Source organism: Musa acuminata, chromosome BXJ3-10 (genome assembly GCF_036884655.1).
Source record: "Musa acuminata AAA Group cultivar baxijiao chromosome BXJ3-10, Cavendish_Baxijiao_AAA, whole genome shotgun sequence".
NCBI lineage: Eukaryota > Viridiplantae > Streptophyta > Magnoliopsida > Zingiberales > Musaceae > Musa > Musa acuminata.
In genome coordinates this window covers 31,923,372-31,938,015 of record NC_088358.1, presented here as the reverse complement: position 1 = coordinate 31,938,015, position 14,644 = coordinate 31,923,372, and the positions used below count along the sequence as shown (strand labels likewise).

Genomic DNA, 14,644 nt, shown 5'->3' with positions numbered 1-14,644 from the left:
AATATATATGGTGAGAGGGAAGAAATAAACCAACAGCATCTGCAGTCCATGAAGAGTTCACTATCAATCATCGATAACGTAAGCTGTATGTTTCACGAATGAACAGCTACTTTCTTGAATCTTTACGCAAACACAAAGCGGACACAGTTCATGATACTTCAGTGTCTTGGACTGTAGTCTTTGGGAGAAGATCTTGAGGCTGAAATGTCTAAGAAACAAGAAAAGATCGACTAGAATTCTCTATTTTGCAAACAAAAGCTTATGTTAGTTTCATGTCAAGCATGCCTTCCAGCAGAGGCTCCAAATTTGCCACTTGCAAGAAGGGAATTGTAACATGGTCTTGCTAAAAGAAAGCTACACATGAACAGATAACACAATGATACAACAGACACAAAGAAATATACACAATTGTAATTCCCCATAGCCACAGGAATGAAATGCATAGAGAGAAAGGGACCCTTAGATGATGTTCTTCAGCATTTTTTTCTTGTGATCATCGCGGCCCAGATAACTCGACGGCACGAAGGTTGTCGGTTGAGTCCAAAATCCATTCATTGGTTTGATGACGTGGGACCATCTCCTCTTGTCTTACCACTTCAACCTTTTGCCATTCCTCCCATCTCTCGGCAAGACCATCCCCTTCCAGCATCCTCACCACCTCTGACATTTTTGGTCGGTCCATCGGGGAGCCCTGAGTACATAGCAATGCCACTTGGATGAGAGACTCCACTTCAGCCTCAACATAGTCACTCTGCAGTTCTGGATCAACCAACATTTCCAGCTTCTTCTCTTTGAGCAGTCCTTTCACCTGAAAGAGACACATGGAAGCTGGTTTAATTCCTCCAATAACAAGCCTATACTAGATGCACTTAATGCCTTACATGAAGCAATACTATATGACGAAGGTTGTATATAAGAAGCATTACTTCCATTTTAGTTTCACACAGGTTGTCGTTATATAGTTGATGACTTGTGTATGCATTCCCAATGTGAATCGAGAAAAAATAATAGTTCAGAATGCATAACTTAATGGCACAAATGAACATAAACTGGCCTAGGATATGCATAAATTTCCACCAAAGACAGTTAATGGCATACTTTTGATTGACACAAGGGGAAAGGATTCAGTATCTCTTCTAATGACCAACACATGGACTCAAACATCAAGGACTATGGACCAGTACCCTTCTCTATACTTCTAACCTTCTTGAGAATCAATTGCTAGAGGCTAGATGCAAAACCAAGTCTATATTTCAAGCAAGCAAAAACATAAGAAAATAAATGCCCTAAACCTGGTCCAATCCACGATACTAGCAGACTAATATCTGATGAAAATACCTTAAAATTCAGCATAAACATAAGTATACATCATAGATAATCATGCAAACATTATTTGATGCTTACCCAGTCAAGCAGCATAACATCATCATCATTTGCAAGCCGGGCAAGATCAAATGCCCTTTGCCCTGTAATCAGTTCCAAAAGCATGATTCCAAAGCCAAAAACATCAGTCTTCTCCGAGGATTTTCCAGTTGACAGGTACTCTGGAGCTATATGTCCTATCGTTCCACGGACTGCAGTTGTTACATGAGTATCTTTGTAGTCCATTAGTTTAGCCAAGCCAAAATCTCCAACAACAGCCTCAAAGTCCTCATCTAACAATATATTTGCAGCTTTAACATCACGATGTATAATTTTAGGATCACAATGATCGTGCAAGTATGACAGCCCTCTTGCAGAACCCAATGCAATCTTTCGACGTGTTGTCCACTCAAGTGGTGGCTCAGATGGTGGGCGCTCTACAAATAAGCATAAAACATCTCCTTAAAATATTGTAAAAATGTAGTTGTCAAGTGACCATGACAAGGTTTCCTTGAACCAATTTTAGGATTATGAGTGACAGCTAAGGCTCAAAAGCAATAAGGGGTAAGCCATAAAAGAATGACAAATACCTCTTAGTCGTGATGCAACACTTCCATTAGCCATATAAGGATACACAAGCAATCGTTCAGTAGGTGTCATACAAAATCCACGAAGCCTAAGTAAGTTCCGATGCACAGCCATGCTGATCATCTCTACTTCAGTTTGAAACTGAAGCTCCCCGCCTGGAGTGCGTTCTTCTTTTAGCCTTTTTACTGCTACAAGTGAGCCATCTGCCAGTCGCCCTTTATAGACTTTTCCAAATCCTCCTCTTCCCAGAATGTTCTTGTTGCTAAAGTTATCAGTTGCTACTTGTAATTCTCGCAGAGAAAATCTTTTAAGCTGGCCCAAATGTACTTCTGGGTCCTCCTCAGCTGCACACAATATCTGGCACATTAAGTACCGTAACAGTATTAACACAGAACAAATCAGGTTCTTAGACACCAACCAGGTACATCAAAGAAATGTTCTTGTGGCTTACGACGACGCCACCATGCAAAAACTATAGCAGGGGCAGCAAAAAGCAAAGCAGCACCTGCAGCAACCCCCCCAGCAATTGCTCCAGTGCTAGAGGCACTACTTCCTGTTGAGTGTCATTTAAATTTTAACAACCTTTAGATTTCATCCACGAGCAAGTTCTTAACCTATATAACCTACTCGATATCAAGCACCTATGAAATACAGCATCTAAGAGTGCATAATATGAAAAGAATGTCTTCCCAAGTAGTAGCTTGTCGATGCTACCAGTGTTTCATCCAGACAAATAGGTGGCCTCAATAACATTCATCTCCACACAAGTAAATTATATTCTTAATTAAGTAGCATAAGATCAAACTTGTGTGCTTCCAAGCAACATAATGGCAACATGTTACCAAGTAGCTCTTTTTAGTAGTGAGCTCGATCATATATACTCCTTCTTGAAGATTATACGAATGATTGAGATAAGAAAATTTCCAGCAAATCCTTTTTTAGATGGATGGAGAAGAAAAAAAGAGAGGGAAGGGAAATTAAAATTAACTGGAAGCTATTTAGTGAAGCATGAGAATCAAGGGCAAGACAAAGTAATACATCAAAGGTCAATAGGAAATAAAAAACTAAACTGAGTTCCAGTGAGAACAAACAACAGGCATAATTACCTACCTTGGGATGACGGTGGTGTTGGAGGAACAAATGGCGGTGGTGGAGATAAGGGAGGAGCACCAGGACAAGCTTTTGTTGTACCCGGGCCACATAGAAGAGGGTTGTTCGCAAAACTGCATATTATTGCATATAATTAGCAACAAATACAACGGTTAATAAGCCAGAGATGTTTACAATTGCATCAAAATTAGAAAGCACCTGATTGGAGTGAATAGTGAGAAGGAACCAGTTGATGGAACTTCACCCGAAAGGTTGTTATTAGACAAATCCCTGCATGTTTTTTGACAAAACAAAGTCACCATTAGATAGCAGAACCAGAATTATTTTAGAAAGGTGCAGTATATCGTAAGCAAGGATCAAGCCAACTTACAGTACTTGGAGGGCTGTAATATTAGTTAAAGACTTGGGAATAGGACCCGACAGACTATTATTGTTGAGCCGGCTGCCCTTCAACAGAAATTTCAAAAATAAGAAAAGTAACTTGTAAAAGAGAAAATTTTCCAATAAACTAACCATGATGAAAAAGGCTGAATTCAGCATCAAATATTCACTGCATCAATTATTAAAGTTATGATGCATCAACTTGAAAGCTCAGCTAAATGAATGGATGCATGACGAGCAATGCATGAGATTCTTATAACTAGTTAAATACTTCACCATCTTAAATTTATTACTCAACAGAGTGGCAGAGATTGAAGAAGATATTGCATATAGTGAGATGGACTCAAGCATGCCCAACCTCATCCATTGTGCCAGCACTTCCCGTGAGTGATTTACCCACACAGTTTGGATCACTGGAATTACCATGCCAGTGAATACAAGCAGCATAATTTCATAAATCCTAGTGTTCAACGTCAATAGCTATGAGTAAGATAGTATTAAACACAAAAACCATGCCACTTTTATGAACATATGGCACCCTTAAAATTTTAGAAGACTTCTTGTTTCAGTATCGGACAAAACAGACAACCGCAAATCCAACATGCAAAACTAGAGATAATCTTAGCAAGACAAATAAGCTAAGCAAAAAGTATTGCTTTTTTTCAAAGAATGTAAAAAACCAAATAAACAAAGTTCATGAATCAAGCAGAGCTTTATACTGGGAAAGACAAATCATACAGGAAACGCAGCTTCGTTAGCTTCCCTAATGAATCAGGAATTTTTCCAGTGAAGCTGTTTAGGTATAGATCCAAGCTGACCAAATTCGTCAGGTTTCCAAGGTCACTAGGTATGGTGCCACTGATGTTGTTACTATAAAGTTCCCTGTCATAGGAAGTAAAGGTTAACAATTAATATAATCATCAATTACACAAGTAGATGAACCTGAAATCACTGTTCACCATAACTAATATCGCTCCAATATTCATAGTTCAAACATTCCTCAAATACAACATAAGAATCCACATATATGTTTAGCAATGGAACTCATTCCCAACAAACCAGTATATAGATAATGAAAACCAAGATTTTGTGCAAAGTATTATGAATAAGTACCCCAAGTTGAGACTTAGTGTACTTTGTCCACAATGTATCAGATATCACTTTACTTCGTAATGGGGCAATAAAAAAAAGAAACATGTCAATATAAAACTATATAAATGGTGATGGAACCAATTGTGCATGTTCTCCTGAAGGACATTGATTATATGTGTACTAGTACAACCAATTTCATCTTGAGAAAAGGGGCAGAACAAGACAGGTCTGTTCAACCAGGTATCAATATAGAGATTTTGCTAGATGAAACTTAAATTTCCAAGTGGGATCAATGAGATCGACAAAATTATTCTCCTAAAAGAAAACAAACAGTACAAAATTATTGAGTTCATGTTTTTAGTTCCAAATTTTGCAGCATCTTGACTCTAAGCCATGATAAGAAAACTGACTATGAATGCATTGCTGATGTTGGCAGTAACATTGAGGTGGTTCTGGTATCAAGCCTATTTATTGGAGATCTAAAAGTTCCTAGCTATGGATGTTTGATAACATGTCAGGAAAATTTAATGAATCTAAATGGCAACAGGCATGGGGAAAGTGCCACACATCAAACAACAGGAATAACTGTTGGATTATGGAAGCTAAGCATGTTGCCACAACTGAGAAGTATGCTCATTTTCAAAATACAAAGGTTTGATCAATTGCACAAGTCATAGAAGTTGCATCCTACTAACGATTTGTAGATTAGATAGTACACCAGGAGTAGTAAATTAACCAAGTGAGTCTTTGTTGCACAAGTGATATATTAGGAAGTATGCCATTTGATGTAATGAAAATTTCTTCCATTTAAAAAAAATTAACCAAATGAGAAAATGGGCAGAACTGCACTGGTTAACATCATCAAATGAAGAATATAATCATGCTATTCATTGTCCTACAAGGTGATCATACTTATACAAGATACAGACACTAGATACATGGAAAAGTAGGACTGATAAGATGAGAGGCATCATTGTTTCTTAGGAAAGAACTATGTTCCAGAAGATATAGAAACAGCTGAAAACACAACGGATATCTATGAGATAATTAAAACAGATTGCTCTTAAGCATGTGACTTTACTTATCAGCCATTGAGATAATAATTCAACCTAGACTTGTTTTTCCTTCTCTGAACCTTCCTAATTTTCACCAACTTCATGAGCTAAAATTGAACTACTTACTAGCTGCCAACCAACCATTAATGTTTTTCCAACAAATCCTGCTCACTCTTTGCTAAGCATCCACGAAATAAGGAACTATGCACCAACTTTACTGGATTAACATCAAGGTACAGCTAGATAGAAAACTTCACAAAATTTTATATTAAGTCTCTTTATATTGGAGATTGCTCTGCTCTCTAGCAGATCTTTGTTTACGAGAGAAAGATAGAAGAAGAGGAGAAAGATCATGATGTACATTGCTTGTCAATGAACTTATGTTGGTCACAACATAAGCATGGCACAAGGCTTTTAATAGAACTTAATCAGGGTTTAGAACATGCAACATGAATATGTGAGAACTGCAAGTCCATGATTATAGGACAGCGAAAAAACTTCCGTTAGGAAATGCTAATGATTTAGGAGATGACTTCGAAAATCAAACAAAAGAAAAGTTGTGACGTCTACAACTGGGGTATAAAGGAATAAATGTTCCACAGACATTTTATGATAGTAAAAATCTTAAAATCAAAAAATAACCATAAGATTTTTTACGTCTTCAACTGTAAAAATGCAAAATTACAGTCAAGAACTTAGAAAATCAAGAACAGTTGATTCAGAACTTACAGATATTGCAGATTTTTCAATTGACCAAGCTGGGGGACCAGAGTACCAGAAAGCTGAGCATTTCCAAGATCACTGAAAGAATACAACATGGGCTGTTCATAGAGTCCCACAATGACAAATGTAAAGCACAAAGAGATGGATCCACTTACACTCTAATCACACTATTGTCATTATTACATGTAACATGGAACCATGTACATGGATTGACCAAAGTTGGATCCCAGCTCTGTAGCACATTATTAGGATCATTTAAGTTCGTCTTAAGATTGTGCAAAGCATCACCTGTTGGCACCAGATTGGAGAATGTCAGAACAGAACAATTAGATCAAAACGATAGCCATTTCAAGAATTACAGGTGTTAATGAACCTGTTACAGAAAGGAAGGTTGCAGAAAAGTTACTGCTTGTTTTCTAACAAGGCAAGAACTTAGTGCAAATCTCAACAAGTCAACATGGGTCAGATATCAAGCAGGAAAATGTTGTCACAAAATGATATTGCATGGTTAAGCTAATATCATACTAATAGAGATGAAAAATTAATTATGCATGGTCTAAATATAGGAGCACTAATAGAATATGGCCAACATGTTCTAAAACAAACATAATATCTGAGTTTTCTGGACCTTCTGTCAAAGGATGACCGCATCATATGTAAGATTCACGTCATTATTGCAAATGGAGATTATTTACCGCAACTTTCCACATATATCCAGTGATTTAAAAAGGTGCTCGGGCGAGGCGAGGCGAGGCCCAAGCACCTCGCTAAACTTCTAGGCGGCGGGCTTCAAAGAGGCGTCGCCTGGGCGCTCGCCCGAGCCCAGGCGTTGGGCTCTTCGGGCGAGCGCCTGGGTTAAACCAGGCGACCGAACCAGGATTTTAGTTGATTGAACCAACTAAAACCGATATCAGTTGTCGCTACCCAACCCTAACCCTGCTCGTTGCCGCTCCCGCTCCCGTTGCTCGCCGCTGTCACTGCTCGCAACCGCTGCCGCTGTCACCGCTGCCACTGTCGCTGCTCGCCGCTGTCGCTGTCGCCGCTCGCCACTCTCGCTGTCGCCGCTCGTCACTCTCGCTGCCTCCTTACACTCCCGCTGTCATTGCCTCCTTACACTCCCGCTCCCGCTGTCGCTGCCTCCTTACATTCCCGCTCCCGCTGCTACTCTCGCTGCTGCTGCCGCTTCCTCGTTTCTCAGTCAACACCACCTTACACTATTCCTTCTTCTCCTTCTGTATATTGTTAATATTGTTAGGTTTATTTGAAATTATTAATTTTGATATTATGATTTGTATCTTAGATTTTCTTAATTTAATAGCATATTTTTATTTAAATTTTTAAATAATTATATATATTAATTATATTATATATTTTTATATTTTAGCGCCTCGTTTCGCTCGGGCGAACGCCTAGCGCCTCGGGCGTTTTTGGACCTTAGCGCCTTTTAGCACATAGCGCTTTTTAAATCACTGCATATATCAAATCTACTCTGGTTGAAGAGTTTGCAAAAATTGGCTCCATTAATGACTGCAAGAGAATGATCATCAACCATGGGATACAACTAGTTATGTTTCACTGATGTCTTCGTCCAATAGAATCTTGGTGCATCTCAATCAGTCCAACTGTGACCTCAAGCCAGTTGGTCTAATAGGCTAAGAAAATAAGTATGCCCCACGTAAAATCAATTGAATGTACATCACAATTTCTCTGTTTCTAAAAGACAGAAAATGGTCATAACTTGACCAAGAACCACCATTGTTTGATCCTGATCGACACAAATATCACCATTACTTTCCCAAATACTACGAAGAAAGAAGCTTCCCCTCAAAACAACCATCAATCTCTTTCATTTTCCAAAATATCACCATCATCTTTCAAAACCACCATGAAGCTTCCCCTCAAAACAATCATCCATCTCCTTTCAAACTTATTCCATTGACTTGACTGGTAATTGATCCCATAATCAAATAAAAGACAGGACCAGACACCAATAGTGTCAATTAATTCCACCAATTTAAAACCAAGAAAAAGGAACGCATCCAAACGGACAAAGACCTGACAAGTCTGGAAGCAACTCTACCACTAGTCCTATCTAAATCCAGCAGACCATGCTACAGGAGTAAAGCATCTACCAGATATGCTACTCTCAACAAGACTAACACAAGAATTCACCATCACTTTCCACAGAGAAATCATGAAGATCGCTATCAAGAAAGAAACTTCCTCTAAGAACCACTACCCGACGTCTATCAAACTTGTTTTGTTTGGACGGTGAGAGACTGGGCAATTTAAAACAAGATGAGCATCAATCAGCTGCAACTGCAGAAACCATTGAACTTACTCCGCCAAATCATAAACCAAGAAAACAGAGAACCCACATGGACAAAAAGGCTTCCAAATTGGCTATCCAACTAATTATGTCATGCTCCTTTCCATATCCAGCAGATCATGCCACAATAGTGAAGCATCTAGCGGAAAAGACGAACTAACGACGGCCTTTTCTAGCTCCCAGACCCAAATCAATCAACTACGATCTCGCGCAGCACGACAACCGTCAGATTCCGAAAAGCCCCCGGTCCCCGACCGCCCGACACCAGCATTATAACCAGAGGAAAGAGCGAGAGCGCTCCTTACCTTCCATGTTGGCAAGAACCCTAACGAGGGGATTCAGCACCACGACGAACCAAAGGAACCCACGCATCACCACCACCGCCATTCCCCGGGCAAAAGATCCGCGGCTTTGCAGCAACCAACCCTCGAGACCCATTCCGCTCCGGCGAAAGAACCCTAAAGACCAGGACCGCCCAAGAATCCGGGATCCCCCATCATTTCTCGCAAGAAGACAGACAGGAGAACCCTCATCGGCGGACGAGTGCGGAGAAGACGATCGAATTGGGGATCCGAAGACGCAGAGGAGGGGATCGATGCGAGGGCTATCGGGATCTCCTGCGGTGCGTTGCTTTTGCACTCGCTGTCGAGCAAATGTTTTAAGGGAAAAATGCATCAACACCCCTGTCATTTGCTCATTTTTTGAAATGGTCCCTCAAATAGAATATGGAGAAGAAAATTGAGAGAAATTGAAAGAAAAATGAGGATAAAGGAGAAAGAGAAATTATCGATTAGGTGAAAGAAGCATTTTTCTTTGATTAGGTCTCAATACTGAATTAATTTTCCCAAAATTAAATGAGGAAAGGAAAGGTAAATCGAGGAGTGAGGGGTCTATTTATAAGAACTTAAAGTTAAAGGGGTGTCCGTGAATTTTGTCTTTCCATTATATGCTTTGGAGCTTTCTGAGAACCGGCGTGAGTGTGCATAGTGGGATTTCCTGCATTGGGCGAAATAGAAAACACGGTAACTTCCCTCGCAATGATTGGATCGAGACGGAAAAAGTGGTCCTTTCTTGTTCGTGGTTGGGGTATGTTCCTGTTTGCCGACTCTTACGAGACAGGGGAGCCGATGATTTGGTCAAAGGAGCACGCCCTGGGGAGTCAAACCTCAAGTCGTAGAGTGGTGGTGGATGACGGAACGGGCACTGCGGGTGGGCAGGTCAAACGGCGTTGTGGGGGCCACCGCTTGGCTTCTGACAGCCGATCCCCGCAATATGTATATAGATAATTTTTTCTGAATAATTCTTTCTTTTTTTATTTTTTATATACCTTAAATATCCATCGTCACGTCCACCTCCTCCTAACGGACATCGACGATCATCACCTCCACCCCACTATGATCGCTTTCATTCCACAATGATCACCGGTCACGCTTTCATCATGCAACTCAACATTGTTCCTCCGTGAATGCTTTCTCTTTCTCTAGAGGCTCCATACTTTTCTTTCGGAGTGTAACATTATAAGTGATGAAAGATGACGAAAGAGATGGAGGCAAGAAAAAAAAGTCATTAACTAAGGAGGATGATGAAAGAAATGTGTCAACAGAGAAAAGAATAAAGTGAACGGAAGGAGTGATGACAGAGAGGAGTGAAGGTCAAGGCGCGACAGGACGAAAATCGTCACAACAAGAAAAACAATGATTGATAATGTTCATCTAGAAGAGGAGGTAACGATGATAAAAAGTATTTGGGATATTAGAAAAAAAAGATATCAAATGGAAATATTAAAAATTCACAGCACCTTTTAGAAAAAAAAACCAAAATTAAAATTTGTTCATAAAAATCATTATATATATAAACTCTTATCGATATATTATTGTGGTCAATCTCTATTTGTTGAGAATCAATAAAATAAGATTGAAACTCTAAATTAATATAATATATATTGAAAAATGTTACCAAGAAACTCTTTTTCCCCTTCAAATATATCCACAAAGTAGCATGCTTTAGTCAACCATAAACATCCCTTGAGACTGAATCAAGCATCAAAAAGGGTCTTCCACAAATCATCACCAACAGTAAATAGCTTTTCAGTAAGTTCCACAAAGTTTGGAGACTTTGATCTGCATTACAAGAGGAATAAGGAGGCAAAACACATTACTACGAGGTAGCTGAGCATCTATACAATCTCCACTGGCACACATCCCTGATCAATCGATGCTTTCACTGCATTCAGCACCAGGTGTCTGTTCCTAGTGATGGCTGGCCATTGGTCATCTGGCTTCCCAGCAGAATCTCTGATGCTTCCTGCCGACCTCGAGAGCTCCTGCACCATGAGAGACTCCTGTGATAGATCAGTTGGGACGATATGCTTGGTGAGCAGTGACTGCCATCCGGTCACCAACTCATTGAAGGCTGAGCCTGAAGCAAATGAGAATGGAACTTTCTCCTCCTCGAGGGGGATCACGAAGTCACTGAGCTGAAGGGATCCTCTCATTGTCAGATGAGTTAGGAATGAGCACTGGAAGGTTGCAACCTCGCTTCAGTCTTGACTGCACCATGGATTGCAACTGCTTTCTTGGGCAGTTCATAGTCAGCAACCCACAGGATGGAGCGGCTGCAGTACCACCCAACATCACCAAGAGCCCCGAGAGCATCTAGCTCGGGCATCACACATATGTCATTCTCAAGGAAATCAGAGTCTCCAGCATACTAATATCAAAAGCTTGTGCCTTACAAGGTGTTCCAAAATCTCCTTTTTTATTTGGTTGTTTTTGAAACACATCTCCACAATCCTATCTTCATGGCTTATCAAATCGATCTAGACAAAAATTCCACAACAATCATGACAAACCCCAACATCACTCTATCTCAAACCATTACCTTGAAATCCATTAACCCTGCATCACAACTACCATTGAAACTCACCAAACTCAACTATGCCTCTTGAATATCTCAAGTTATCAACTTGTTATATGGTTATGATCTTATGGGCTTCATTGATGGAACAAGACAGTGTCCTTTTGAAATGATAAAAACCAAGGAGGAACTCCCAAAATGGAAACTTTGGTAGAGACAAGATCATCTCCTACTCCATGCCATCACAGCTTTTGTCTTAGACCAAGTTGTTCCCTTGATTTCTTCCACAATCATAGGTGTAAGTATGATCACAATAATTTATTTCCTTATACTTGAATTCTTGTATTATAGTTTATCATATGACTCATTAATCAAACAAGAAGAAATCATTCCTTACTAGTGCAAGCTTTAATGATTCCTTTCTTGTGTACAACTCGCATAAACCTCATGGGAGGGACTTTGGATTGCTTCTTTTCTCTAATTTTTTCTGTTTGTTTTTCCGTTTCTTTTCCTATGCTTCTTCTATAAACACCACCTCCAACAGCTATTTGCCCCCACACAAGGATTGTCCATCCCCTGTTATGATTCAGTAAACCCAAATGACTTCATCTTGATCCTGAATCATTTCCAATTCATCTCACTTTTACAATGCTGAAACCCCAACCAAATACAACCTTTGCTAAACCTACCTTTCACTCTGAATATAGTGGTTGACTTAAATACCATTGTCACCATCCACTAGCTTTCTCCATAATACCTTCCTAGCCACACTTCTTAATCTACAATACCATCAAAATATCATATTACTTTGATCTTTAGTCATCTCTGATTTTATAAGTAAATGAAATGCTCATGTGATAGAAACAAGGAAGCTCCTTGATCTCTAGTTATCTTTGATTGATTTATAAGTAGAGATTATAAAAACAGACAAGGTGGACTCTATTGATAGAGGAAGAGGATAAATGGATCAATGATATTACCTCGTAAAAGCTTAGATAGGAGATGTGAAAGGGAAGGAAAATAAAGAAGTTAACGAAACTAGATCAATATTTCCTTCCAAAGTAAAATAATGAAATCTTTCAACTCATATTGAATAAAAACGCAAAAGAAGATAACAAAGAACTCCACATACTTGTAGCACACATTCTAGTCTCTGCAATATGGCAAGGCAACATATTGCTGAATCAAACAAAGAAGAAATTCTTCTGATTAGAATGATCTGTGTAATCATCAGCTTCTACCATGTAACTCCTCCTATCTAGATTCTTTATATAAAACCATGTGATTTGTGATTTGGACAAAGTTTCATTCAATCCAAAGCCACCCTAGTGCAGTGGGTGATTACCTATTAAGATGAACCTAACAGGGAAAATTTTCCAGGTTATATGAGAGACAAAATGCAGACCATTGTCAGAATGAGCAACAATCGCATGCTGAAATCAATAAGCAAATGGCAAAAAACAATAAAATAACTGTTATATGCTTATGAAAGACCTTTTTGTTTTGTGAAAAAGTTAGGTAATTGTAAACCTTTTATGCCATCATCTATATAACCTATCAGAAGATAACTTTAACAAGTGCCCCTAGGATTGTTAAGACAAATTTCCAATTCAATGAGCAACGATGTCTCATTTTTGTTGGACATTACTGTAACAAATTTTGTTGTTTTGTCAATGATTATAATTGTTGCAATTTTACTCCTTTTTCAGATTCATTACAGTGATCAATTATTGATGATTTGGATCTGCAAAGATGAGGAAGAAACAGGATTAGTGCATTATATTAGGAAATTTTGAAAAATTTCCAGCACTTCAATTATTCAAAACCTCCCTTCATACACATCATTAGAAGCTGGGGACATTCTTTAACAGGATCATTGCATCTCTTGATTTCTTTCAGTTGATTTTCTTCGAATGTTCCTGAAGTTTCCATTATTGTTCTAAATCATGTCAACGTACTTTATCACTTCACTGGTCTAATCTCAACTTCTCAAGCAGTACATAATTCTTATATATGGCTGAAGCAGCACATTCGGATTTACATTAAATATTGCCTAAAGTAACACTACCAATCAGTCTAAGTCCATAACCCACTACTAAATCAAAGCCCAAATTGACCTCTGTTTACAGTAAAAAACAGAAGAACGCCTCTAAAGAGAGCCTAATCCAATCCAATTAACTTCAAGTGGACTATGAGATCAAAGATAACTTCTCTCTAGCAAAAAATAAGCAGTCAAAATTAAAGAGAATGGAACAGTTTGTATAGTCAACCAAGAATACGATACCTACCAATAAATCAGCACGATGCATCGGGATAGCTTCTTACATTCGATTCTAGATCACCCAAAAGAAGTCCTTTTTGGAATGAATAAGAAAAAGCGACACTAATTCATGATAACTAAGTGCAGATTACCCTCTTTAGCTGTCCAAAACGGGCCGAATCGGACAACATCTCCGGCATCTTGGCCGTCCGCGGGAGCGGCAGGCGTCGAGGATCCGGTCGAGGTCTGAGGCGCAGAGAGCAGTGGGCTTCTCGAGCAGCAGGTGCTTGCCGCGTTCGGCTGCGCCGACGACCCACCGAACGTGGACGTTGGTGGGGAGGGGCACGTAGACGGCGACGCAGGGGTCGTCCAGGACGGCCTCATAGGAGCCGAGGGCGATGAATCGCCGGGCATTGTCAAGGGAGCGGCTCCCGACGGCGACGAGAGGGCAAGCCCGAAGGCACTGGCGAGCTTGCGGGCGATCTCCAGCACCCCAAGATGCCGAACCGGATCGGGTTGCTCTTCGCTGTCTCGTCCGCCGTTCCTCTCTTGTGGTGCAGTAGCAAGCTCAGAGCGGCTGTCGTACTTATTAGCCAGCGTTCGCTTCGCGGCCCTTGTCGTAAGAGTACCCCAACAGGACGCGACCGTCGGATGCGCGCCACGGCAATAATCTCTAAGTAACTTGTTGATGATCAAGTGGATGGAATTTAACCGGGCCGGGCATGGAAGTTAAATCCGAATCCGGATTATGTCATGATCAACGGTCAGTCCATTATGGGCCCATCAGGCCCGCCCCATGGAGGATCACATCATATGAACGGTTGAGATCGTTTGGTGGGACGGTGATCAAGGGATGATCGCGCATGTTCGAACTCTCTAGACTCGTAT

The 14,644-nt window shown here is 40.0% G+C and overlaps 1 protein-coding gene and 1 pseudogene across 2 annotated transcripts; both read right to left on the bottom strand.

Annotated features, from left to right (window-relative positions):
* Window positions 1-207: 207 nt before the first annotated feature.
* On the bottom strand, window positions 208-9,345 carry LOC135651356 (LRR receptor kinase BAK1-like). 2 transcript variants are annotated; one of them, XM_065171410.1, is made up of 11 exons: window positions 8,946-9,345; window positions 6,467-6,599; window positions 6,318-6,389; window positions 4,180-4,323; window positions 3,431-3,502; window positions 3,259-3,330; window positions 3,061-3,173; window positions 2,369-2,503; window positions 1,953-2,294; window positions 1,405-1,799; window positions 208-808 (listed from the first exon to the last, which is right to left on the bottom strand). In XM_065171410.1, the coding sequence occupies exons 1-11, from the start codon at window positions 9,328-9,330 to the stop codon at window positions 494-496; spliced, it is 2,178 nt and encodes a 725-aa protein (XP_065027482.1). In that variant the 5' UTR covers window positions 9,331-9,345; the 3' UTR covers window positions 208-493. The 2 variants fall into 2 exon arrangements, with proteins under 2 accessions (XP_065027482.1, XP_065027483.1); XM_065171411.1 differs by lacking the exon at window positions 2,369-2,503.
* Window positions 9,346-10,678: 1,333 nt separating this feature from the next.
* Window positions 10,679-14,621, bottom strand: LOC135651470 (uncharacterized oxidoreductase At4g09670-like; annotated as a pseudogene).
* Window positions 14,622-14,644: the final 23 nt, after the last annotated feature.